At 41.2% G+C, this 27152-nt stretch overlaps 1 protein-coding gene across 3 annotated transcripts in view; it reads left to right on the top strand.

Annotated features, from left to right (window-relative positions):
• cd2ap (CD2-associated protein) overlaps positions 1-27152 on the top strand; it is a 122131-nt gene that overhangs the window by 16019 nt on the left and 78960 nt on the right. For 2 of the 3 annotated variants that reach the window (XM_078400153.1, XM_078400152.1), the window contains exon 2: positions 134-294. In XM_078400153.1, coding sequence (XP_078256279.1) covers positions 134-294 — 161 coding nt within the window. The remainder of the gene's footprint in view (positions 1-133; positions 295-27152) is intronic. The other variant, XM_078400154.1, reaches the window with a different exon arrangement.

Raw genomic sequence — 27152 nt, 5'->3', positions numbered from 1 at the left:
TTGAATGGAAGGGCCGAATGTCCTACTCCTGCACCTGTTGTCTATTGCTGATTAACTATTTTTTACAGTCCCCAACTCTTTTGAGAATGATTGGTTTCAGTATGACTGACTGTATATTTTCTTTCTCTTACAGTGGAGGTTACTGCGGAATACGATTATGAGGCTGCGCATGATGACGAACTTACTCTGAGGGTCGGTGATCTCATTAAGAATGTAAGAAAACTTGAAGAAGAAGGATGGTGTGACGGAGAGTTAAATGGGAAGAGGGGAATGTTTCCTGATAATTTTGTCAAAGTGAGTAAAATGAATCACCAAGCTGAGCTGATTGTAATTGTCCAATTAGATTTTTCTATAGACACAAGGAACTGCAAAAGTGGGTGTACAAAAAAAGAGAAAGTGCTGGAGTAATTCAGCAAGTCGGGCAGCATTTCTGGAGAACATGGATAGGTGACGTTTCATGTTGACGTATTTGGTAGTTTTAGAGACTCTTGGAGATATTTCCACATTGAATATTCATGGCATAGCTTACATTGTCTAATAGACCGAGAATTTTGGAGGGAACACTGTGGAGGGGAGGGCACTTGGCATGGTCTTTCTTCCACTGAGACCCCACTGCAGAAATCCTGGATGCTTTGAGCCTGTTGAATTGGTCTCCAGCATACAAACCAAGAACATTTCAGTGTCGGGTGACTGGTTCGGGGTGGGATGGGGTTATGGTGGGGGGAATGTACAGAAAGACTTGACCTAATTATTGTCCAAATCATTACACGAAAGATATTAAAGTACCCTGATTTATTTATTCCTTTGCCGAGTTGACAGTGACCTTTGGGGAACTGCACAAATGCTATCAGTGAATCCGCCAATTGATTAGCGGTCAAATATTTTTAATAGAATTTCAATAATTAATCATATCTTCACATTGCCTGGGATCCTTGCATAGATAATTATTAACCATACATATGTGATCTTTTATTCCCATTTGGCTAATAAGTGGGTAACTGGAAAACAAGTTGGACGCTTTACTTAAATATTGGTGAGAACCCTCAATTCAAATTTGGGGAAAGGCTACACAATTGATTTACAAATGTTGCATTTGTACTCACCAAAGACATGGTATCCCAATTCTGTTGGGTTGTATGTCTTCTAACTAAAGTACAACACTAGCAGTACTATGCATTTTGCATATTTGTTTGCAATTCTGATGTTAATTGTCTACAGTGGAATATTGGACCCTGGGGCATTATATATTGTTTAGTTTTATCTGAGGTTTTGGTTTCTGTTGAAGTGAATCATTTTCACTTTGGAGAACCATATAACAGTAGTTATTCGAGTTGTTAAAGGATCACCACAGCAACACTAATTTTAATGCTAACATGTTTATCCTCGAGTTTAAAATTTCTGTGCTAATTTCATCCATTTGATTTTTCAAATACATTTTCTATGGTTTTGTTATGAGCAAATACTTGAAAATGTGGATTTCTTGGGAAGTCTTTACATGTCAATTTGACTATTTCTCCAAGAAAAATCAATAGTTTCAGCAGAATTAAAAAAACAAAACTATTGGGTAAATAAGCATGGCTCCTGAATGTCTCAGCTCTTTGGAAGTATTTTGATAGTGTTGTATGTTGGGGCAGATCTTACTGGGGCAGATCTTTCAATGGTGAATATTCTTTCACATTTTTTGTCATTCCTTAATTCCCTGTTCAGTATATTGTGCTGTAATGTGGAGGCGGGAGAGAGAGGATGAGTTGATAACAGTGGTATATTTGGGAGCTTGGTTGGTGGGTAGCATCAAATGCATATCTTAATGAGAGTTATGAACTTGGAAAGAATCTTAACTGTATGAGAAGGGAGGGTAAAATTGCAGTGAGGGAAATGAGACTAAGTGCAAGTGAGATAATTTGGAGTTTTCCCATAGAAGGAATATGCTTGAAGATCATTAGATGAGACTACATGGATTGAACTGCAGAATGAAAAGAAGATGATCGAGCTGAAAATTGACACACAGTGGTGGGGTAACACTGGGGCAAACAGCATCTCTGGAGAACATGGATAGATGACCATTTGGGATGGGACCCTTTAGAATCTGAATTACTCTAGCATCTTGTGTCCTTTTGTGTAAACCGCATCTGCAGTTCCTGGTTTCTAAATTATGAGTTCTCCAAGCTGTCTGACAAATATTAAAAACAAGTTCATGTGCTTCCAACTTTCTGGCATTCAAAAAACACTAGTAACATTACAGAAGGGAATTTACCCTAATGCAATGTTAAGTGCCCCTCAATTTTGAGTAATTCATTAGGATAGATGGAAAAAGAATCGAAGAGCAGATTTGTGGTAGTGACCATGATTCAGGTAGGTTTAGTGCAGTTGTGGAAAAGGATAAAGATGAAATAGCTGTGGAGATTCCAAATTGGAATAAGTCTAATTTTATTCAATGTGTGCAACTTAACAAAACTGCTCTATGAACAAATACTGGGTGGTAAATTGTAGCAATGAAAGGCATTCAAGGGAATATGACTGCCAAATTAAGAACTCCCTGGAAAACTATGTTCATTGAGGGTAAAGGGAGTCAAAAATGGAAACTTGTACGAGAGCATAATACAGTGGAAAATCTAAAAGTCACAGAAAATGTAGGTGAGAAGTTTAAAAGGAAATCATGATTGCATTGTAAAATTGAGGAAAGTCTAAAGATGTTTTAAATATAGACCAAGAGGATGGCAGAAAAGGAGTAGAGCCAAAAAGCGTAGAGACCAAAAATGTAACCTGTGTGTAGACGTGGATCATGTAAATAAGATTTTGAATATTATTTTGTTGTTATCTTCAATATTGCATAATTCTGCTTTTCATGATGTTAAAGTTTATGAATTTGTCATATTGGATAGAATACAGAACAGTCAATGTGTCAAAGGGATCATTGAAAGTTAATGTGTCTCAGCTGTTAAAGGAAACAGAAGGAAATCTTGAAGACTGGCTGTGTTTTATAATTCTTTGTTGGCTCCAGGAAGTAGCTGGAGAATTTGAGGACTGAAAATAAAGTTGTTTAAAAAAGGATGAAGGAATAATCCAATTAATTTAACTTTGGGTGGCAAACTATTGAAATCAATTCTGTGGTGTGGTATATAATTTGAGTTAAAAATACAGGGTCAAAAATGGGAGTCAGCATAGAATATTGCAACTAACTAGTGATTATGATAAATTAACAAGGCAGATTAATGACAGAACTGTCTTTAATGCAGTGTACATGGACTTTAGAAAGGTTTTTGACAAGCTCCCACAGGACAGTCTGGCCAAAAAAGAGAATCAAATTGGCTCAGTGACAGGAAACAAAAGGCCATGTTTTTCTTTTCTTTTGTGTGATTGGAAGGGTGTTATTGGTGGTATTCCATATGCTTCAGCAGTGATTGCTTACTTTTAAAATGGATCCTGGTATTTAAGACAAACGTGGTGATACATTTTCCGCATGATACAAACACTGGCTTTGTTATTGACAGTTGAAGAGGATAGTTTTTCTTTAGACTGAAGGAAGAATTGTGTCACATAGATTAATTCCAGAGAAGTATGAGATAATACAGTTAGGAAGTTCTGAATGACTAGGGAACATATAATAATTGGGAGCATATTGAGGTATGGAGGAAGAAAGGCATTGTGATGTGTGCCCATAGAGACTTGAATTTTGCAGTACAGTTGAATAGTGTGGTTAAAGTCAAGTCAAGTCAAGTCAATTTATTTGTATAGCACATTTAAAAACAACCCACGTTGACCAAAGTGCTGCACATCTGACCAGGAAAAAAAAAAAGACCCAGTGGGATTTCTTGAGCACTAAGAAATTAGTGGGTTAGGCAGGTTCTGAGGAGGGAATGGACAGATGATGTTTTGGGTCGGGATAGATAGCTCGTTGGGGCAGATACCTCTTTTTTTGGACAGGCATAGACGATATTAGGCCATATCGCTACTTCATATGATGTAACTTTTTTTCTAATAATGATTCTATATTTTTAATTTAATATTTAGGCTGTTTAGGATGTTGAGACGTGAGTAGATCTTAAAGACTTGAAACTATTTTGTCATTGTGGGTAATTTGGTATCTTATACTCACTTTTCTTTAACTTGATCGATATCTGTGATGAAATAGTTTAGAAGAAATCTATTGAAATTTAATAATTCCAGTTTCCGTCACATTGAGATTTCTACTTGGAATAGCATTCCAGATTTCTACTTCACCTTGTTTTGGAAAAAAATGCTTTCTGATATCTTTTTTTAATTATTGATTAGTTGATTGTTGATAGATACGGCTTGGAAATAAGCCTTTCTGCCGACCAAGTCCATGCAGACCACCGATCACCCAATCTAGTGCCATGTTATTTCACTTTTGCTTCCACTTCCTATGCACTAAGGGCAATTTACAAAATCCAATGAACCAACAACCTCTTGGGGATGTGGGAGGAACCTGGAGCACCCTCAGGCAAACTCCACATAGCCAGCACCCACGGTCAAGATCACACAAGGTCTCTGGCAGAAGAAGGCAGCAGCTTTCCCAACAGCGCCACTGTGACACCCTTTGCTCTAATATTAAGCTTGTGCTTTTGTTTTGTTTTTCTGAATTCCTCCAGTAAAGGATATAATTCCTGCATTGCATTGAATCTCTTCAACACAGTAAGCATGTAAATTACACCACCTTGCAAGATTCTGATCCAAGTTTCCAGAACCTAAACTAATCTTTAAGGTGTAGTTCTGCTGAACTTGTTCAGTTTTCCTCTCCAAAAGTCACGATGGAGTCATCTTTCCAGGGTCAAGTGGTTGATATGGAATCAAAGGTCTATAGCAGGAACATTATTTACTCCTTTTGTACTGCAACCCATTTGAGGGTACTTTAATTTAGTTTATTATTGTCATATGACCCGAAGTACAGTGAAAAGCTTCTGTTTGCGTGCTATCATCATCATATCATCATCATATATATACAGCCGAAAACAGGCCTTTTCGGCCCACCAAGTCCGTGCCGCCCAGTGATCCCCGTACATTAACACTATCCTACACCCACTAGGGACAATTTTTACATTTACCCAGCCAATTAACCTACATACCTGTACGTCTTTGGAGTGTGGGAGGAAACCGAAGATCTCGGAGAAAACCCACGCAGGTCACGGGGAGAACGTACAAACTCCTTACAGTGCAGCACCCGTAGTCAGGATCGAACCTGAGTCTCCGGCGCTGCATTCGCTGTAAAGCAGCAACTCTACCGCTGCGCTTATCCTGCCAAAGATTTCTAATCTGCCATTGTGAGGAAAGTATTCTGGCTTGTCATTCTTGGATCCGAGGGGATATCTTGCACTTCTCCACTTTGACAACTCTTAGTTTTGCTTGCTTACTTTCTGCCCCTTTTACTTCCATCTAGTCAACTTTGGCCTGAAATGGTTTATTTATTGTTCAATTGTTAATATTTATTAAAATTCAATTTTTTTTAATGGCATACATTCATTTTATGTGTAGAAATGAACAGCAGATGCTGGTTTAAGTCAAAGATAGACACAAAATGCTGGAGTAACTCAATGGGACAGGCAGCATCTCTGAATGTGTGACCCGAAACTTCACCCATTTCTTCTCTCCAGCGATGCTGCCTGTCCCGCTGAGTTACTCCACCATTTTGTGTTTATCCATTCATTTTAGTTCTGTTGTGAGGCAAAAACATCATACCAAATTGGATTGTTTCATGAGTGTATGTTTGCTCTGGCTTAACCTGAATGCTGTTTTTGCTTTGTTTGACCTTTTTTTTAGTTCTAGCCACATTAATAAATTTTTGGACTTTAAGTTTGTTTTGTTTTGTGGGAGTGTTTTCAATTTGCAGTTCCAGGTCCAATGAGGCTATAATAACTGCAGCTGAGAATTAAAAAGAGGAGGATCGCCGAGTTGGGAGTGTACTGTCGGCCCCCAAATAGTTGATGGGAATTAGAAGAGCAAATGAGCCTGGGGATTGCAGGCAGCTGCAAGACTACTAATGTTGTCATAGTAAGGGATTTTAACTTTCCCAAAATAGACTGGAAGTGTCATGGTGCCAAGAGTTAAAGTTCTGAATTGAGGCAGGGCCAACTTTAATGGTATTAGACAGGAACTTGCTTCAGTTGATTGAAATAGGATGTTTATGGGCAAAAGAACATTCAGAAAGTGGGATGCTTTTAAAAGTGTGATGACGAGTTCAGGGCATGCGTGTTCCTGTTAGAGTTTGAAGTTTAGTTTTTTGTCACGTGTACCAAGGTACAGTGGTAAGCTTTTGTGTGTTAACCAGTCAGCGGAAGGACAATGCATGATTACAATCATGACATCCACAGTGTGCAGATACACGATAAAGGGAATATCGTTTAGTGAAGATAAAGTTCTGTAAAGTCTGATTTATGATCGTCCGATGGTCTCCAATGATGTAGATAGTTGCTCAGGATACATGCTGTGATGCATCCCAGTAAAATGTGAGTGAAGGGCAAGGCAGGTGGGAGTAAGGAAACTTAGATGACGAGAAAAATTATGTCTCAGGTCAGGAAAAAGGAGTCATGAGACGGGTATAGGCCGCTAGGGCCAAGTGTATGGGGAGGTTATACACAAAAATTGAGTTTTGTGAACTGAGTAGCATACGTAACATCAGAACATAGAAAATAGGTGCAGGAGTGGGCCATTCGGCTCTTCGAGCCAGCACCACTATTCAATATGATCATGGCTGATCATCCAAAATCAATACCCCCATTCCTGCTTTCTCCCCATATCCATTGATTTTGTTAGCCCATAAGAGCTATATCTCTCTTGAAAAATCCAGTGAATTGGCCTTCACTGGCTTCTGTGGAAGAGAATTCCACAAATTCACAGCTCTCTGGGTGAAAATATTTTTCCTCATCTCATTCCTAAATGGCCGAACCCGTATTTGTAAACTGTGACTCCTGGTTCTGGACTCCCACAATATCGGGAACATTTTTCCTGCATTGAGCCTGTCCAATCCCTTAATAAATTTATATGGTTCTGGAAGATCCCATCTCATCCTTCTAAATTCCAGTGAATATAAGCTCAGTTGATCCATTTTTTCATCATATGTCAGTCCCGCCATCCCGGGAATTAACCTGGTGAACCTACGCTGCATTCCCTCAATAGCAAGAATGTCTTTCCTAAAATTAAGAGAGCAAAACTGCCCACAATGCTCCAGGTGTGGTCTCACCAGGGCCCTGTTGCGGGGAGAAATATTGCAATTAGCTTTGTTTAAATAAAATGTCAACTTGTTGATTTGACAATTATAAAAATCAGCCTATCCACTTTGCATCTGAACTGGCCAGTTCTGGTGTTACGTCATCAATCTGTGATTTTTAAAAAAAACTATCGTTTTCCCCTGTATGGATCCTGTGCAACAAACTTAGTATTTCCAAGATTCTTTTCTCCTATATTAAATTGCATGTCTGTTTTCCTTTAAGAAGTAGCTATATATTTAATCTGGCAATATTTGATCTTTTGGAGAATAAAAGATCTATTGGTGTTATTATTGTTTGTAAAATACTTTAGTCATAGAACCGTGAAGGTGAATATTTGTGTAAGGAGATTTGTCTTATAATCTTAAATTCCTTAGTAGCCTATAGGAATATTCACGTCGGCTCTAGCATCTAACATGAACCCGGACTATAAATTAAGTTATTTCATAATTTCAGGGTTATAAAACAAAATTGTTTCATTTGATTAGCGTTATTTTCATTGTGTAAGTGAGGATTTGTCTGTAAATTATTTTAAAATGTTCTGTAATTTAAATAATTTAGATGTAATTTTCTCATATATTTGTAGTCAAATATCTATTTTGCAGTTTAGAACTTCAGAAAGTTAATAATGAAATGCCATATAATTTGCATCAAAAGATCCCTGTGCAATCTGACACTCAGCCTGCAAGCCTGAGAGAGCACCAGTTACTTAATTAATGATTTTTTTTTGAGCTGCAGTAGTTACAGGGTACACCTGGTTTGGACTTCAGCACCTCAGCAGAAAAGGAGAGTTGGCATTTCAATTAAAGCTGGTGGCCAAATTTGAAATTATTTTTGGTTTCATAGATTTCATCTGAATTTGCTTGTGTGACAACAATTTTTTTTCTGTATGGATGTTCTGAAGATTATTTTTGAGCCTAGACTATTGACAAAATATTTGAACTTGGGAACTTAAAGCATTTTGATCATTTGTGAGCATTCCTACCATATATTTCCTGGTAGGGTGCAGGAAAAAGAACCCTGTCCACTTTAGTTTACACATAGTAGTTGAATTATAGATTTTCCTCCTCAATCTTAACGAGCTTGGATAACTTAAAATGGTTCCGAAGATCAGATATTTATCCAGTCGGTATCTTTTGCCCAGAATGGATTTTGCAACTGGATAACAATTTAAAAGAAAAAAATGATTGATGTTAAGCAAATTATATTTTGTAATGTAAATTAGATAGCTTGTTTATAAAGGCATACATCTTAAGCCTGCTCTTCATTTTAACCTGAGGCTCACTTGGAAAGATCATTAATAATGGTTTTGCTAAATTTCCTGTCCGAAGACTGTGAATGAGACAATCCTGAAAATTATTTTATTTGTTAGTGCTACAGTTATAGTGGGCTGGTTGTTTACATGAAATGTGTTATCATTTATGAAATATTGAAGAATAGCAGTGGTACTTTCCCTGATGTTCTTCACTCAACAGAACAAAACCTAACAATCTGGTCGTAAGAACGTTGATTTTATCAGGTACGTTCCCTGTTCAAGATGGACACCATTTTTTCATGCATTATAATAGTCACTACTTCAAACAAAATTAGTTATAAAATGCTTTGGAATTGGAATAGTCCTTGCTTGGCTTTTTCAATTGTCAACATCATATTATACATCAAGCCTCTGCATATTTTCTGGATTTTCCATTCTGTTGCATTGTTGTCCTCATGCAAGTTATGTTTAATGTTACTTGTTTGGCTTGGAAGAACATTTTAGAGTTTGAAAACTATTAACATCCATCTTCAGGAACAGTTTATATCTAACACCCACCAGGCTATTCAACGCTGTAAACTCCAATTAAACTCTGAACCATGAACTGCCTGGGTTGCACTTGGGACTTTGTGCTTTGTTTTGATTTTGCACTATATTTTTTATTTATTGAATTTGTTTGTTTGTTGATTGTGTTATCTATTGAGTATTGCATTTATAAACCTATTGTGCTGTAGCTGCAAATAAGAATTTCATGCTTCATTTCTGAAAGTAGGACAATAAAACATTCTTAACTCTCGGCTGACTGCTGTTGGAATACTGGGCGGAGTGGTTTAGTTCAGAGATGAAGGGTGGAAACAGTCCTTTCAGCCCACTGAGTCCATGCCAACCATTGATTAGCCATTCACTCTAGTTAATGTTATCCCACTTCCACATCCATTCCTTACATGCTTGGGGCAATTTACAAACGCCAATTAACCTAAAAACCTTCATGTCTTTGGAGTGTGGGAAGAAACTGGAGCACCCAAAGGAAACCCATGTGGTTACTGAGAACATGCAAACTTCACACAAATCGCCCCAAGGTCAGGATCGAACCCTGGTCTTTGGCCGTGTGAGGCAGCAGCTCCACCAGATGCACCACTGTGCCATATGTGCCGAATGGTTTGTTCTCCCTTGTGGGTTAGAGAATGGGAACAAAAAGAATCAAAATTGGTGCTTGTCATCACTTTTTGACCAAGTGAAAAAAAATCAGTTGTTCCGAAGTGAGACAGTGCTGGCAGACAATTTGTCTGTACACATTTGCTGCCCAAGATACTTGATGAAAGTTAATTAACGTTGAAAATATTTGACAAACATTGTTTAATGAAGGTACAGGAGAAAATTGGATGAATTTAATGCTTAATCAAAGAAATTGCCCAAGATACACTGGCATATGGTTTTCTATCTACTTTTTAATAGTCCATTGCAAAGATGTGAAAAAAAAATATAGACAATACAATCATTTCATTTTAGGTGTTATACATGTACTTTCTGCCAGCTACATTTTTACTTTGTGTGGTTGTAATAGATGGCATATATCCTTGGGCAACCTCCTTATGTCATCCCATGCTACCACCAAGTTTGTGTCAGCAGCCAACAGCAATATAGTAGCCCAGCTTTTGCGTTTGTAGTGGTGGCAATACTGTTAGCGATTTTGATCGTTACTCTGTTAACGTTGTGAGTTCTGCAAATGTTGAATTAAACACAAAAGTGGAATTAGAAGCGTTGCTTCACAGGATACAGTGTAGCAGTCTTAAGATGCTGCCTAGCAGATGCAAGTTAAAAACAAAGTGCTGAAGGAACTCAGCAGGTTAGGCAGCATCTGTGGAGGGAATGGACTGATGACATTTTAGGTCTGGGCCCTTATTCAGACTGATTTGATTAATGGGGCAATGGAAAGTTGGAAAAGAGATGTCGGACGGTGCAAAACCTGGCAATTGATAGTTGGATGTAGCTATCGCTTGCTAAGCTTCGCCCTACTCATTGATTTTTCATTAATTTACTCCAGTCATTTATTTCTTTTAATCAATTGTTACCTTAATATTTCACGTCCATAGATTTGAGAGTAATGGAGACTTGTGCATTGTAAAGAGTGGAACAGAGTATTTGCATCATTTTAAACATCATCAAAAGCTTGGCTAGCTGCAGTATGCATTGCTTCTTTCAATGCTGCTGTGATAGATGTTATCATTGCAGATGTCATGCTGTCCTGTCACGGTTAATAACATGCTACCCCATTTTAGAATGAGAATGCTCACCCGTTCGTTCTTCCATCAGCCAGCTAGCTTTTAACAAACCACATTTGTCGTCATTTAATTGCTGATATGAATGAGTGATACTTTATTGTCACATGTACGTAGGGTACCTCGGTACAGTGAAAAGCTTTGTTTTGCATACAACCTGGGCAGTACGCGTGCCGCCACGCATTATCGCAGACAAAATGACAAAAGTACCATATAGTCCTATCTACAGTCTGCTGTACCGTGTGGCAACAGGCCCCCCAGTTCCTTCTTTGTTCTCAGTGTCCCCCACGCCACATATTTAAGATATCCAATTACCAGACTTGGTAAACAAGGTAAATCCTTATTTTTGTCCATTTAAATGATCAGGAGCTTTCTGGGAAGTCTCAATGGGTTTTGTGCCAAACTGTACCTCTGAATGGCCAACAAGATGAGGACTTCTGATGAAAAGTGGAAGTCATGATATTGTTTGCCAGGTTCCATGGCAATTTGCTGGTTCCACATGAATGGTGTTTCCATGTGCACCTCTGCGGGATTGGAGCAAACGATCGACTCCTTGGAATGTATTCGGCAGGGGAACTAATGCATTGAATCAGCAAACATTTTCCTGTAAGTGGAAGGGAACACCTGGGTGCGGAGAGCGAAACTAAATTGTCCATAAGTTTAAGATAGAGGATTTCTGAGTATTTTTGGGGATAAGTTGAAGGCAGAGGAGAGGTTGAGCAAATGGCTAAAAAAGCAGATAAGACTGGCTTTATAAATAGAGAAACAAAATAAGAGTTATGGTGTAAAACATTGTTCAATCACAATTTGAGTGTTGACACTAAGCTGGAGTAACTCAGTGGGTCAGACAGCATCTCAAGAGAAAAGGAATAGGTGACGTCTGTCCTGCTGTGTTACTCCAGCTTTTTGTGTCTAACAGTGCCCTCCGTAATATTTAGGACAAAGACCCATCATTTATTTATTTGCCTCTGTACTCCACAATTTGAGATTTGTAATAGAAATAAATCACTTGGTTAAAGTGCATATTGTCAGATTTAATAAAGGCCATTTTATACATTTTGGTTTCACCATGCAGAAATTACAGCAGTGTTTATACATAGTCCTCCCATTTCAGGGCACCATAATGTTTGGGACACAGCAATGTCATGTAAATGAAAATGATCATGTTTAGTATTTTGTTGCATATCCTTCGCACGCAATGACTTCTTGAAGTCTGCGATTCATGGACATCACCAGTTGCTGGGTGTCTTCTCTGGTGATGCTCTGCCAGGCCTGTATTGCAGCCACCTTTAGCTTTTGCTTGTTTTGGGGGCGAGTCCCCTTCAGTTTTCTCTTCAGCATATAAAAGACATGCTCAATTGGGTTCAGATCAGGTGATTGATTTGGCCACTCAAGAATTGACCATTTTTTAGCTTTGAAAAACTCTTGTTGCTTTAGCAGTATGTTTGGGATCATTGTCTTGCTGTAGAATGAACTGCTGGCCAATGAGTTTTGAGGCATTTGTTTGAACTTGAGCAGATAGGATGTGTCTATATACTTCAGAATTTATTATTCTACTACCATCATCAATGAAGATAAGTGATCCAGTACCTTCAGCAGCCATACATGCCTGGGCCAGAACACCCCCACCACTGTGTTTCACAGATGAGGTGGTATGTTTTGGATCTTGGGCAGTTTCTTCTCTCCTCTATACTTTCCTCTTGCCATCACTCTGATATAAGTTAATCTTCGTCTCATCTGTCCACAAGACCTTTTCCCAGAACTGTGGTTGCTCTTTTAAGTACTTCTTGGCAAACTGTAAAGTGGCCATCCTATTTTTGCGGCTAACCAGTGGTTTGCATTTTGCAGTGTAGCCTCCTTATTTCTGTTCATGAAGTCTTCTGCGGACAGTGGTCATTGTCAAATCCACACCTGACTCCTAAAGAGTGTTTCTGATCTGTCGGACAGGTGTTTGGGGATTTTTCTTTATTATAGAGAGAATTCATCTGTCATCAGCTGTGAAGGTCTTCCTTGGCCTGCCAGTCCCTTTGCGATTAGTAAGCTCACCAGTGCTCTTTCTTCTTAATGATGTTCCAAACAGTTAATTTTGGTAAGTCTAAGGTTTGGCTGATGTCTCTGACAGTTTTATTCTTGTTTCTCAGTCTCATAATGGCTCATTTGACTTTCATTGGTACAACTTTGGTCCTCATGTTGATAAACAGCAATAAAAGATTCCAATGGTGATGGAAAGACTGGAGGAAAGACTAGGTGCTGAGAGCTCTCTTATACCTGCATTAAGGAGGCATTTAAACACACCTGAGCAATTACAAACACCAGTGAAGCCATATGTCCCAAACATTATGGTGCCCTGAAATAGGGGGACAATGTATAAACACAGCTGTAATTTCTACATGGTGAAACCAAAATGTATAAAAATACCCTTTAATAAAATCTGACAATGTGCACTTTAACCACGTGATTTTTTTTTCCATTACAAATCTCAAATTGTGAGTACAGAGGCAAATAAATAAGTGATGGTTCTTTGTCCCAAACATTATGGAGAGCATTGTATCTTCAGTTTAAACAAGCAATTGCAGTTCCCTGCTACGTAATTTCAGTATAATGTCCAATTCTAGACATTAGGGAATCCCTGAAGGTTTTGGAGGGGGCATAGAAGTGGTGGAGACCTAGTAGGCAGATGACGAAACTGGAAATGTTCTTTTTGAACAGAAGAGAGTGAGAGGAAGGTCTGTGAGAGGGATTGAAAATCACGAAGGTGATAACATCAGAAGAGAGAGAGAAACTGTTCCCTTTGTAAGAGGGGTCAAGAATCAAGGGGTATAGAATGGAGGTGATTGGCAACAGAACCTGGAGTAATACGAGTTTTTTTTAAACACATCAAGTGGTTAGTTTATAACATACTCTGACAGGGATGGTAGTGGAGCTTGTGCTTCTTTTGAAGTCTTCGGAAAGCCTTTGATAAGGTCCCACACAGGAGATTCGTGGGTAAAATTTAAGCACATTGTATTGGGGATGGGGTATTGATGGATAGAAAATTGGTTGACAGACAGGAAACAAAGTGTAGGGATTAATGGGTCACTTTCAGAATGGCAGGCAGTGACTAGTGGGGTGCCGCAAGGCTCGGTGCTGGGACCGCAGCTATTTACAATATAGGTTAATGATTTAGATGAAGAAAATAAAAGTAACATTAGCCGATTTCCAGATGACACAAAGCTGGGTAGCAGTGTGAACTGTGAAGAGGATGCTATGAGGCTGCAGGGTGATTTGGACTGGTTGGGCGAGTGGGTAATGGAATATTACTGAGGGAACTTTTATCATGTTAATAAGTGCACTTTGTTTTGATTTGTAAAACTATAATGTTAATCTAGCATATTAATCTAACTTTAGATACAGGGAGTTCTGTTGTTACCCTAAGGACTCAATGTGCTGAAGTAACTGCAGATCAAGTAGCATCTCGAGAACATAGAATGCTGGAGTAACTCAGTGGGTCAGGCAGAAGGAATGGGTAACGTTTCGGGTCAAGACCCTTCAGACTGAAGTCGGAGGGAAGGAGAAATCACAGAGGGGGAGCAGTGAGAGAGGATGTTGCTGAACTCTCGTCGGAGAGAGGAGGAGAACTTCTTCAAAGTTGACAAACCTTGAGGAGATTTCGCCGTGGTGTGGCAAAATGTGTAGGAAAAAAACTGCAGATGCTGGTTTAAATCGAAGGTAGACACAGAATGCTGGAGTAATTCCGCGGGTCAGGCAGCATCTCGGGAGAGAAAGAATGGGTGACGTTTCGGGTTGAGACTCTTCTTCAGACCCTTCTCTTGAGAACGTGGTGGGTGACATTATCCGTCTGAAGAAGGGTCTCGACCCAAAATGTCACCCATTCCTTCTCTCCAGAGTATTAACTGAATGGTGTCAGGTTAGGAAAAGGGGAAGTACAACGAGACCTCGGTGTCCTTGTACATCATTCATTGAAAGTAAGCATGCAGGTATAGCAGACAGTGAAGAAAGCTATTGGCACGTTGGCCTTCATAACGAGAAGAGTTGAGTATAGGAGCAAAGAGGTCCTGCAGTTGTACAAGGCCCTGGTGAGACCACACCTGGAGTATTGTGAGCAGTTTTGGTCTCCTAATTTGAGGAAGGACATCCTTGCTTTTGAGGGAGTACAGCATAGGTTCATGAGGTTATTTCCCATGATGGTGGAACTGTCATATGAAAGAATGGAGCGACTGGGCTTGTATTCACTGGAATTTAGAAGGATGTTTCTTATAGAAGGGATCTTATAGAAACATATAAAATTAAGGGATTGGACACACTAGATGCAGGAAACATGTTTCCAATGTTGGAGTTCAGAACCAGGGACCACAGTTTAAGAATAAGGGATAAGCCATTTAGAACTGAGATGAAGAAAACCTTTTCACACAAAGAGTTGTGAATTTGTGGAATTCTCTTGCCACAGAAGGCAGTGGAGGCCGATTCACTGGATGCATTCAAAAAAGAGTTGGATAGAGCTCATAGGGCTAACGGACTCAAGGGACACGGGGAGAAGGCAGGAACGGCATACCGATTGTGGATGTTCTGCCATGATCACATTGAATGGTGGTGCAGGCTCAAAGGGCCGAAAGGCCTCCTCCTGCACCTATTGTCTATGTATCTACGTTCCTGGGATTGATACGTTTCAGCTTCCAACCACTACTGATAGGATTGGTTGAAAGCCAGTCATCTTCCAGAGGGAAACAAAGTATTTTTAATTTTTAATACTCTGGCCTCGTAGTTAACTTCATTTCCCTAGCTCTCTGAATGTTCGCAGTGTAGAGAAGAACCCATCAATGGTCAACGTTGTGGGTACAAGTTCATGGAGTCATTCGGCACAGAAATAAACACTTCAGCCACTTTGTCCACACAAACACTTATCTAGATGAATTGCACTTTTTTCTTTCCATCAACTACACAGATAACAGATGGCACCTTGGGTCAGATTGAGCCTAGGTCTCTGGACCTAAGAGATGAGGAGTTACTTTCCACTGTTTAGAGCATATTGTCTAGATATGTGGAGTATCACCAACTCCTTGAGATGCACCAATCTGGTCTGCCCAAGTCAGTCATATCTGCCACACTGCAAACTTTTACTTCTTTTTGTTTCATGCACTCTAGCTATTGTGCAGGATCCTACTACCTGTCGGGCTAATATATCTGTGTAGATTGCTGAAGAAAATGTTTTTTTGTGAATAACCCATTCAGAAGGAAGCTCCAATTTTGTGAACCTGTTGTCCCTAGCACATGGTCTGTCTCAGGGACTTCAGATTTATAATTTATGATTAGCCCATTCTTCTAAATGGAACATACACAAATGCTTCTTGTAAGGGAAGTAGAAGTTAGCAATTTAGATTGGAACGGATGAGGAAAAAACTAAGAGAGAAGGTGAGAAAGTAATGGAATATTACTGAGGGAACTTTTATCATGTTAATAAGTGCACTTTGTTTTGATTTGTAAAACTATAATGTTAATCTAGCATATTAATCTAACTTTAGATACAGGGAGTTCTGTTGTTACCCTAAGGACTCAATGTGCTGAAGTAACTGCAGATCAAGTAGCATCTCGAGAACATAGAATGCTGGAGTAACTCAGTGGGTCAGGCAGAAGGAATGGGTAACGTTTCGGGTCAAGACCCTTCAGACTGAAGTCGGAGGGAAGGAGAAATCACAGAGGGGGAGCAGTGAGAGAGGATGTTGCTGAACTCTCGTCGGAGAGAGGAGGAGAACTTCTTCAAAGTTGACAAACCTTGAGGAGATTTCGCCGTGGTGTGGCAAAATGTGTAGGAATAAAACTGCAGATGCTGGTTTAAATCGAAGGTAGACACAGAATGCTGGAGTAATTCCGCGGGTCAGGCAGCATCTCGGGAGAGAAAGAATGGGTGACGTTTCGGGTTGAGACTCTTCTTCAGACCCTTCTCTTGAGAACGTGGTGGGTGACATTATCCGTCTGAAGAAGGGTCTCGACCCAAAATGTCACCCATTCCTTCTCTCCAGAGATGCTGCCTGCCCCGCTGAGTTACTCCAGCAGTTTGTGTCTACCTTAGGTGACATTATGGGGTGAGGCTCTTCTTCTTAACCGGAAATGTCACCGATCCATGTTCTCCAGAGGTGCAGTTTGACCTGTGGAGTTACTCCAGCACTTTGTGTCCTTTTGTGTATAAACTAGCCACCTGCAGCTCTTTGTTTCTCTTACTTGTTCCATGACACCAATTGGATATAATGCAATTGAATTAGGGGACATATTTTGTCTCACGTGTGTTGAATGGTTTATAACCTGATTTTGATCAGGAACTGGAACAGCCTAAAAGTTACTTTGAAAATTTACAAGCAGAAAATAAAGCTGTATTTGGTTTTTTAAAAAAAGCAGTCCAAGGGAAAACACATTCCATCTAACCTCCCCACAATAATCACTCACCATAGTCTCTGAAGAACACAAGCTGCTCGTTTCACTGTGGGTGGCCATTGAAATTGAGAAGCAATCACTTCTTTTAACATTGGTGTCATGAGTATTAAACCATGTATCATGTATCTTAGACTTTTCAGCCTGCAATAGCACAAATAACTTGTAGCTATAAAAAAGACATTTAAAAAAATCCTGTGTGAAAAATAACTTTGTTAATGAAAACTAACTTTGAAACTGGCTCTCTTTTCGCATTGACACAATTGTTTTTATAACACAACCCAAGGTTTCCTGGAAAGCAAGTATCGCATTATAGCAGAATATTTTGCTGCAAAGCCTGATTAAGAATGTTGTGATATATGCATATGCAATGTATGCTAATGTAATGTTGTGAACGATTTAATAAAGTTCACGCATGCGCATGTGCATGCATGGGAGTTCTGCTTGAAATCGTGTCTCCAAACATGGCGGCAGCGGTGGTACCTTAGAGAATCGTTTTTTTCTCTCCCGCAACCTGAAGGTCTCGGCTCGGACAGTTGGCAGCTAACGACTAGTGATAGTGTCAAGTGCCGAGTCCCAGGTGCGGAAACAGGATTCAAGGCAAGTAAAAGTGATTTCAGCCGCTAAACGACATGACTACGCTGGGGGAGGGGCAGTTGACCGTTCAGCAGCAGCTGCGATGAGAGCAAGCGGTGAGGGGATGAGCGTCCAGAAGCGTCGCAACCCACAGCACGCTACCGGCCCGCCTACCGTGAGTGGTATACGACCACCGATGTGGAATAAGACTACAACCCCATTTACCGTCAATCGTGAAGTGATTGAGGGTTGGAAAAAATGGCGGCAGATGTGGACTAACTATAGCGTGGTCGCATAGCAAACTTCAGCCTACCAGACGGCATTGTTCCTCCATACAATTGGCCCGTCAGGACTTGAGATTTACAACAGTTTCGTATTCGCCAGCGACGAGGTGGGCCGTGACATGGCCGAGATCATTCAAGCGTTCGAAAACGACGCCATTGGCGAGAAGAATTAAACCTATGAACGGTACCTCTTCATGGTAGCGCAGCGGTAGAGTTGCTGCTTTACAGCGAATGCAGCGCCGGAGACTCAGGTTCGATCCTGACTACGGGTGCTGCACTGTAAGGAGTTTGTACGTTCTCCCCGTGACCTGCGTGGGTTTTCTCCGAGATCTTCGGTTTCCTCCCACACTCCAAAGACGTACAGGTATGTAGGTTAATTGGCTGGGTAAATGTAAAAATTGTCCCTAGTGTGTGTAGGATAATGTTAATGTACGGGGATCGCTGGGCGGCACGGACTTGGTGGGCCGAAAAGGCCTGTTTCCGGCTGTATATATATGATATGATGATATGATAACAAGAGACAGCAAGAAGCAGAAGAGAGGTTTGAATTGTTTTTCGCCAGTCTGAGAACACTAGCAAAGTCCTGCAATTTCTGCCAGTGCATGACGGACAACTTGCACCACGACAAGCTTGTGCTTGGAATTAGTGACTCGTAGACGAAGAAGCGTTTGCTGCAAGAAAAGAGGCACACTCTCGGTGGCTGTATCGACATCTGCAAGAGTGCCGAGACGGCTGAGTCACATCTCCAAGCTTTCACCAACGGTGGAAGTAGCAGGTCTGCTGCTACAGTCCACAAAATCAGATAGCTGAGCGACAAGAGGGGTGTTGCTGGGCACCAGCCACACAAGCACAGCAGCTGGACTAAGCCAAGGAAAAACCAAGGAAAGTACTTACAGGAAGTGAAAGCATGCAAGTATTGTGGCAAGGAGCATTGCAATGGACAAACAGCAGTGTCCAGCCTACGGACAAATGTAAGGCATGCGGCGGTCGCAACCATTTTGCCAAAGTGTGCAGAAAGCGAAAAGTGGATGACCAGACTGGCAGTGACAAGAGCACAGAGTTCATCAGCAACATCAAGCTCACAATTAACACGTTGCGGCCAAGAGATGATGTCTACGCATCAATACTCGTCAGTGGGAAGCAGGTCGACTTCCAAGTGGACAGCGGAGCGAGCGTGAACTTCTTGCCACGCAGATATTTCCTCAGCGTAGACCACACACATGCCCCATGTCAAAAGAAGCTCATGATGTGGAATAAGACTACGATGGACGCGGAAGGAGTTTGCTGGGTTAAGCTGCTCAACCCCAAGGCAAACCGCAAGTATTCTGAGTTCATTGTGGTTAGTGATGACTTCACACCGCTGCTAGTGAGCAAAGTTAGACGGCGAATTAATTTGATCACTGTGAACGACGACAGTTTTTACCGTGTATACACATCGTCTGTCGTAAAGGTGAAATGGCGCAAGGCTGAAGAACGCTATGCAGAGGTGTTCGACGGTGAACTAGGAGAGCTGTCCGGTGAAGCCCACCTGCAGATTGACGAGGAAATGCAACCAATTGTCTTACCGCCACGGCGTTTACATCACGCGATAAAGCAGAAGTTGAAGACGCAGCTAGAGTGCATGGTAGAGCGTCACGTGATCGCACCAGTGCACGAGCCGACGAGTTGGGTCAGCCAGCTCATGGTCGTGGAGAAAAAGAATGGCGATCTGTGTGTACCGATCCACGACTGCTAAACAAAGCATTAAGCGAGAACACTATCTACTTCCAGTTATTGAGGACATCTTGCCAGATCTCGATCAAGTGAAGGTCTTCAGTAAGCTAGACATGAGCTCAGCTTTCTGGCACGTGAAACTGGACGACGAGTCTAGCAAACTAATGACGTTCAACACGCCTTTCGGTCGATATCAGTGGCGCTGACTGCCATTCGCTGCAAGCTTATCTGAAATCTTCCAGCGAAGATTGTATCAGGCGCTCGAAGGGCTACCTGGAGTGATCTGCGTCGCAGATGACATCCTAGTCTATGGCAAAGGAGAGGCGAGGGAAGACACTATCATCGACCACGACTCGACTTCAGCAACAAATCAAGCTCAACAGTGACAAGTCTCTTCAGAGCTACCGAGATACCCTTCTTAGGGCAGGTGATCATGAGCACAGGACTACAACCTGACCCCAAAAAGGTCGTTGATGTCATCAACATGCCAGCACCCTCAGATGTACAGGGTGTGCAGAGGCTAGTTGGATTTGTCAACTACCTGAGCCGTTTTCTACCCAGCCCGTCTGATACCCTGGAGCCTATCAGCTGATGAGACATAGCATGGGAGTGGTCTACTGAGCAGGACAATGCGATGTCCAAGATCAGACAGATAGTGTCTGAAGCACCGATCTTAGCATACTACAATCCCAAGGAGGAGCTGACGATACAGTGTGACACGAGCAACAAAGGGCTGGGGGCAGCCTTGCTCAAAAGGGACGTCGCATCGCGTATGCGAGCAGAGGATTAACCAACAACGAATCGTGATATGTTTCGATTGAGAAGAAGATGCTCACTGTGGTATTCTCAATGGACCGTTTTCACTAATACACATTTGGTCGTTTCACCAGTGTGATCAGCGATCACAAACCGCTGGAAATGATAGCGAAGAAGCCGCTTGTGAAAGCATCGAAGCATCCAAGGAATGCTACTCTGCCTACAGAGCTATGATTTCGACATCAGCTACTGTCAGGGGAAACTCCTGTATCTTGGAGATACACTGTCGAGAGCAGTTAGCAGTACTCGGAGCAGAGATCAGGCATTCGAGGAGGTCAACATGGTATCGCACTTGCCAATTCGTGATGAGCGTCTCAAGAAAATTTGTGATGAAACAGCGAAAGAAGACATGCTACAGATGCTGAAGCGCGTCATCATCAATGGTTGGCCTAACGAACGCTATAAGCTACCAGAGCAGCTCACACCTTATTATAACTATAGGGATGAGCTCGCAGTACAAGATGGTTTGATCTGCAAGGGCAAGCGCGTGGTCATACCGATAAGCTTACTCGGAGGCATGAAAGAAAAGATACACTCTTCACATTTGGGCATCGAAGGCTGCCTACAACGAGCACGCGAATGCCCATTCTGGCCTAGCATGAGTAGCGACATCACGCAGTATATCGCTACATGTGATGTGTGCCGCACCTATGAAGCGTGCCAGCAAAAAGAGTCGCTTATGAGTCATGAGTTACCGACTAGGCCATGGAAGAAAGTCGGCACAGATCTCTTATGGGACGAGAATGATTATCTCGGCACCGTCGACTACCAGAGCAAATTCTTCGAAGTAGACCGGCAGAAAGACACGAGCAGTCGAGCCGTAATTTGCAAGTTGAAAGCTAATTTCCCGAGATACGGCAGCCCAACACAAGTTGTGAGAGATAATGGACCGCAGTTCATATCGATCGCATTTTGCCAGTTTGCGAGAGAATGGGATTTTGAGCACTGTGTGGCAGTCCTGGTAACAACATATCAATCGGGAAAGCAGAATCAGCCATCAAAACAGTGAATCGAATCATGCCAAAGAGCAACAAATCGCGATCCGACCTCTACCTGGCGATGTTGGATCATCGTAATACACCTTCGCAAGGGCTGAGCACGTCCCGCTCAGCGCCTCGGGTATCGCCGCAAGCGAACATTTCTGCCGACGACAGAAAGCCTACTCGAACCCAGAGTAGTACAGGAACACAACGCATGAAGCAGCGCGTCCAGCAGCAAGTTGGCAATTACAACAGGTCAGCCAACGACCTTTTCCCACTTCACGAAGGGAATACAGTGCAAATGCAACCCCTTGTACAAGGAAAGAAGAGTTGGGAGAAAGCAATCGTTACTTGCCAGCTTGATGAGCGATCATATACGGTTCAGACCCCGTCTGGCATCTACCATCGCAATTGGGTACATCTCCGCAAGACCAGCGAGAACCCACCGAACAAGCTAGTCGCGAGCCAACACACGAAGAATGGCCGGACCATCAACTCCATTCAGGCTGGAGCCTTTCTTCAGAATGATGAAAGGTTCCTTCCTGAAATGTCTTGTATCCATTTGTACAGGGCATTGGTGAGATCACACCTGGAGTATTGCGTGCAGTTTGGTCTCCTAATCTGAGGCAAGACATTCTTGCCATAGAGGGAGTACAGAGAAGGTTCACCAGATTGATTCCTGGGATGGCAGGACTTTCATATGAAGAAAGACTGGATAGACTCGGCTTGTACTCACTGGAATTTAGAAGATTGAGGGGGGATCTTATATAAACTTACAAAATTCTTAAGGGGTTGGACAGGCTAGATGCAGGAAGATTGTTCCGGATGTTGGGGAAGTCCAGAACAAGGGGTCACAGTTTAAGGATAAGGGGGAAGTCTTTTAGGACCGAGATGAGAAAGTATTTTTTCACACAGAGTGGTGAATCTGTGGAATTCTCTGCCACAGAAGGTAGTTGAGGCCAGTTCATTGACTATATTTAAGAGGGAGTTAGATGTGGCCCTTGTGGCTAAAGGGATCAGGGGGTATGGAGAGAAGGCAGGTACGGGATACTGAGTTGGATGATCAGCCATGATCATATTGAATGGCGGTGCAGGCTCGAAGGGCCGAATGGCGTACTCCTGCACCTATTTTCTATGTTTCTATTTCCTTTTGGGGTTATTGCCTGACCCATTCAGTTAATTTTTGCTCATGTTATTGACAAATTAGTAATGACGTGAGCAGTTTTCAGATGAAAATAAAAATTAAATGGATTGTCACTTAGTATCCTTAAATTTAATAGTGAATGAAATATACCAGCACAGAGAAAGAAGAAGTTACTACATGGTTGGAAACCCATGTCAAAACCTTCAACGGATACTGAATATTAGGTAGGAGGACTGTGAGCTAATTTATATCTCTGACATATGAACCTGACTTTGGGCAAATTATGACATGGATAGGACTAAAATTTACAAATGTCCAATGCTACAATCCAGAAAATCATCATAAAATGGAGTTATTGATATCCACTACCAATGACCAAAAATGGACAGTCCTGACTTGTGGATCTTCTAAAAGCGACAACTGTATAAACTATCAATTGGAGGATTAAAGCAAATTCTTCAAAACCCAGGACCCCTCATTCTATGTCAATCTTTGAACTTGTGTTCACTTTCTGAATGAAAATTGTTTATATAATTTTAAACCTACAGTGATTGCCACACTTGACCATAGTGTGTTCAAGTCTCACATTTGATATTATCATGTGCAAGAACTACTCCATTGTTGTGAAGTTAACTAAAAGACTTTCACATATCACTTTGCTTTTGACATTGGTTTGCTTTGGGGCCAGGGAATGTCAGGGCTGATGAGAGATAAAAATGACAAACTGTTTAGCACGATATTCCACAGTTCATCTGAACTGTTCTTCAAAGAGAGAAATAAGGCAGGATCTTCCATTTCTGCAAATTGTGCAAGATATCTTTCAGTTAGATTGTTCACGTTTTGCTTTGGATAAATAATTATTTAAAGGGAATGGAAGTGCAATAACAAATTGTCCTGTCATGTCTGTGACCATGTTGTGTCATGTCATGAATGCAGGCTCTACATTAACAGTAGTATGAAAACAAGTTAATATCCCAGATCCAATGTCACCTTGAGAATAAAATACATAGTGCTGGAGTCAGTGATATTTCGTGTTGGGATTCTTCAGACTCTATGTCCTGTTCCGAAATGTCAATCCATATCCTATAGAGATGCTGCCTGACCCCCCTGAATTATTCCGCACTTTGTTTTTATCTGGGATTCCAGCATCTGCAGTTCTTGTGTCCACACCTTGAGAATTGTGGCCAGTGTTTCATCTTTCAGCCATACAAATTCTCAGTATTTGATGCTGACTACTATGTACTCTGTGTAGGAAAATAACTGCAGATGCTGGTACAAATCGAAGGTATCACAAAATGCTGGTTAACAGCAGGTCAGGCAGCATCTAGGAGAGAGGGAGTGGGTGACGTTTCGGCGACCTGAAACGTCACCTATTCCTTCTCTCCGAGATGCTGCCTGACCTGCTGTTACTCCAGCATTTTGTGATACCTTCGCCATGTACTCTGGGGTACTTTCAAACTGATTGCTTGTCTGGGAATGTATATCCGAGTTCTGATCTTCATGGTGTCTTTGCTATTTTGTTTATGTTGTTTATTTCTTCAAAGGAAATTTGAAGTAGGTTAAAATAAAGATTTAAGAATATTTGTTGAAACTTGTGTCGAAAATAAACAAGCTTGATGTCATCTAAGGTTTCTGGTATTGGGCTCTGGTGTTGAGCTATTAAATTTTGGGCTTGGAATTGGGTTGATTTATTATATGATATCAGAATACTAAATGGAGAATACAAATAATAATCTGGTTCAATTGTATGTACATACATCTGTGAATGCTAGTGAAGTGGAGAGATGTGCAAAGTGCATGTTTGTTTGATGAGTAATGTAAGATTGAATTCTGTGTGGCTTGTTGGATGTGCCACAGGTGAGTGGCTGAGACTAACAAAGAATGAAGTCTGCATTGCCTCAGCATGTACAAGAATGTAATTGCACAGCTGCATGCTGGTGCTGTAAAAAGCCAGAGGGTTTGTTTCAAAGCTGGCTGTTGAACTTTGTTCTGTAAAGGAGTTTATTCTGATCATTTCCAGGGTGTGCTCGTGACAAATGTCTTCACTGTTGGTAAGTTTAAGCAGCTTTCCGACAATTTGTAAATTAGTGTGCATTTATACACATGAATCATAGGTCAATGCAACAAAGTACTGATATTTTAGTGGCAATAAGGTGAAACACGGTGTACAATAACATGATACTGTACTGGGTGTGTGTTGTGTTTCATGCAAGGTTGTCGGCAGTATTTCCTCGTCCATGTTTGTTAGTCATTTACAGATCAGTATTGTACCGTGTGAATTGAGCAATGCCGGCAAACACAATCTTATTTTTTAAGGTTTCTTATTTATTCATCAAACTCTGGAAATATGTTGAGGCTTGCGCTCATTGAATATTCATGGTTCTGATCGTTGTAAAATTATTCATGGTAAATTTCAGAGTTAAAAATGTCATTTGTCTAGTTGTCAGCTAATTGTTACTTTGAATTTTATTGATATTAAATGTATTTGAAGAAAAATACGTTTCTGTGACACAAATAATGCACTTAATTTTAGCCAGGCCATATTTTCTTTGCAGATGGCGAGCTAGAAGTTAGATTAACACTGCGCTAAAGAAGCTTGCTGCTTAGTTGAAAATAGGTTCACTCTGAAAGAGGAAACTTTTCAATCACTGTTTTTGGCTACATTGTTCCAAATGAGAAATGTGATCCCTGACTTGTCATCAGGATTTTTGTATTTCTGGAAACAATGTTCCAAATTGAAGCCTGCCCCCATTGATGTCAGCAGTAATGCAATGCATGTTTTTAGTCATCATCTTTAATCCCTCTGATCTGAAAAATGGGAGTCGTTGCCTATTCAAAAGAATTGCTAACTTTTGACAAGGCCGTCTCCTGCTATGTACAGTGAAAAATGCATCAAACTCAATTCTAAACATTTATTTTGGTACTGATTGGCATTCTGAGAAATTGCACCCAGCATTTGTCTCCCTAGCAGGTAACTTCCTGCCAGGGGTACCTGGCTGTAGACCGTGAAGGTCTCTGTGCCCATTAGCAGGTGAGCATATGTTTGTAATATTGTCTCACGTTTTCTCTTTGCACAAACACCGCCTGAATTACTAGGCATTTCCAGTGTTCTCGTTCAGGTCTCAGCAAGAGCACTGATCTACGTTTTACAGGTTTTACATGTCCTGCATGTTGAAAGCGAAAACAAAATATTGGAAAAGTTTCAAAGGTAGTGTCTGGAAATAGAAATGGTTAATATTTCAGGTCCAGGTCAATTCAGATTTGGGAATGGTTGAAAATGGTGTTTTTCAGTCAGAGTAGGTGGGGGAGGAATTGGTGGAACAAAGGGAATATCTCTGATAGCGTGAATTGGTGGGTTAATTGAGATAGTTATAAGTGTATGCTGCTGGTTCATCGGTGTAATATGTTATTAATGGTGAGGTTGTGTGACTAAGACCATGGTACCCCATCTATGCTAGCCCCACCTGCCTGCATTTGGCCTATATCCCTCTAAACCTTTCCTATTCACGTATCTGTCTAAATGTTGTTATAGTACCCATTTCAACTACCTCACCTAGCAGCTCGTTCCATATACCTTCTGTGCGGAAAAAGATGCCTCTCGAGTTCCCATTAAATTTTTCTCCTCTCACTTTAAACCCAAGACTGTGCATATACAATATCTGGTCTTCTCATGATCTTATACTTGTCGGCGATGTCATATCGGTGCACTAAATGTTGTAACCTTTTTCCTTTACTTGTGTACTGTGGGCCACTTGATTGTATTCATGTATAGCTTTTCTTTGTCTGAAGCTTTTCACATTACCTTGACGTGACAATAATGAACTAAACTAAACCTGTCATCATCCTGCATAGAATAAAGTGCTAGCCTGCCTAACATCTTCCCATAGTTCAGGCCTTCAAGTCCTGGCCACGTGCTCATAAATCTTCTCTGGGCTCTTTCCAGCCTACCAACATACGTACTTTGTCATGCTGACCAAAACTGAACACAATATTCCAAATGCAACCTCACCAATGTCTTGTACAACTGGAACACAACATCCCAACTTCTCTATTCAATTCCCTGACTGACAAAGGCCAAAGTTTTGAAAGTCACTTTGACCACCCTATCTACCCGAGATGTCACTTTCAAAGAACTATGCACCTGCACTCCCAGATCCCTCTGCTCCACCACAATCCGTGGTGCCCTGCCATTCACTGTAAAAGTCCTGCCTTAGTGCAACAAAATGTAACACCTCATACTTCTCTACATGAATCCCCATTAACCATTCCTCAGCCCGTTTGCCCAGCTATTCCTGCTGTAACCATCTTCACTTTCTATGATACCACTCACTTTAGTGTCATCTGCAAATTTATTAATCATGCTTTCTACATTCTCGTACAAATCGTTGACATTATCCACAAACAGCAATGGGTCTCAGCAGGGATCCCTGGGGCACACCACTAGCCACAGGCCTCCAATCCA

The sequence above is a fragment of the Rhinoraja longicauda genome, chromosome 5 (genome assembly GCF_053455715.1).
Source record: "Rhinoraja longicauda isolate Sanriku21f chromosome 5, sRhiLon1.1, whole genome shotgun sequence".
NCBI classification, from domain to species: domain Eukaryota; kingdom Metazoa; phylum Chordata; class Chondrichthyes; order Rajiformes; family Arhynchobatidae; genus Rhinoraja; species Rhinoraja longicauda.
The sequence above is the reverse complement of the archived record's forward strand: the minus strand, read 5'-3'. Positions and strand labels throughout refer to the sequence as shown.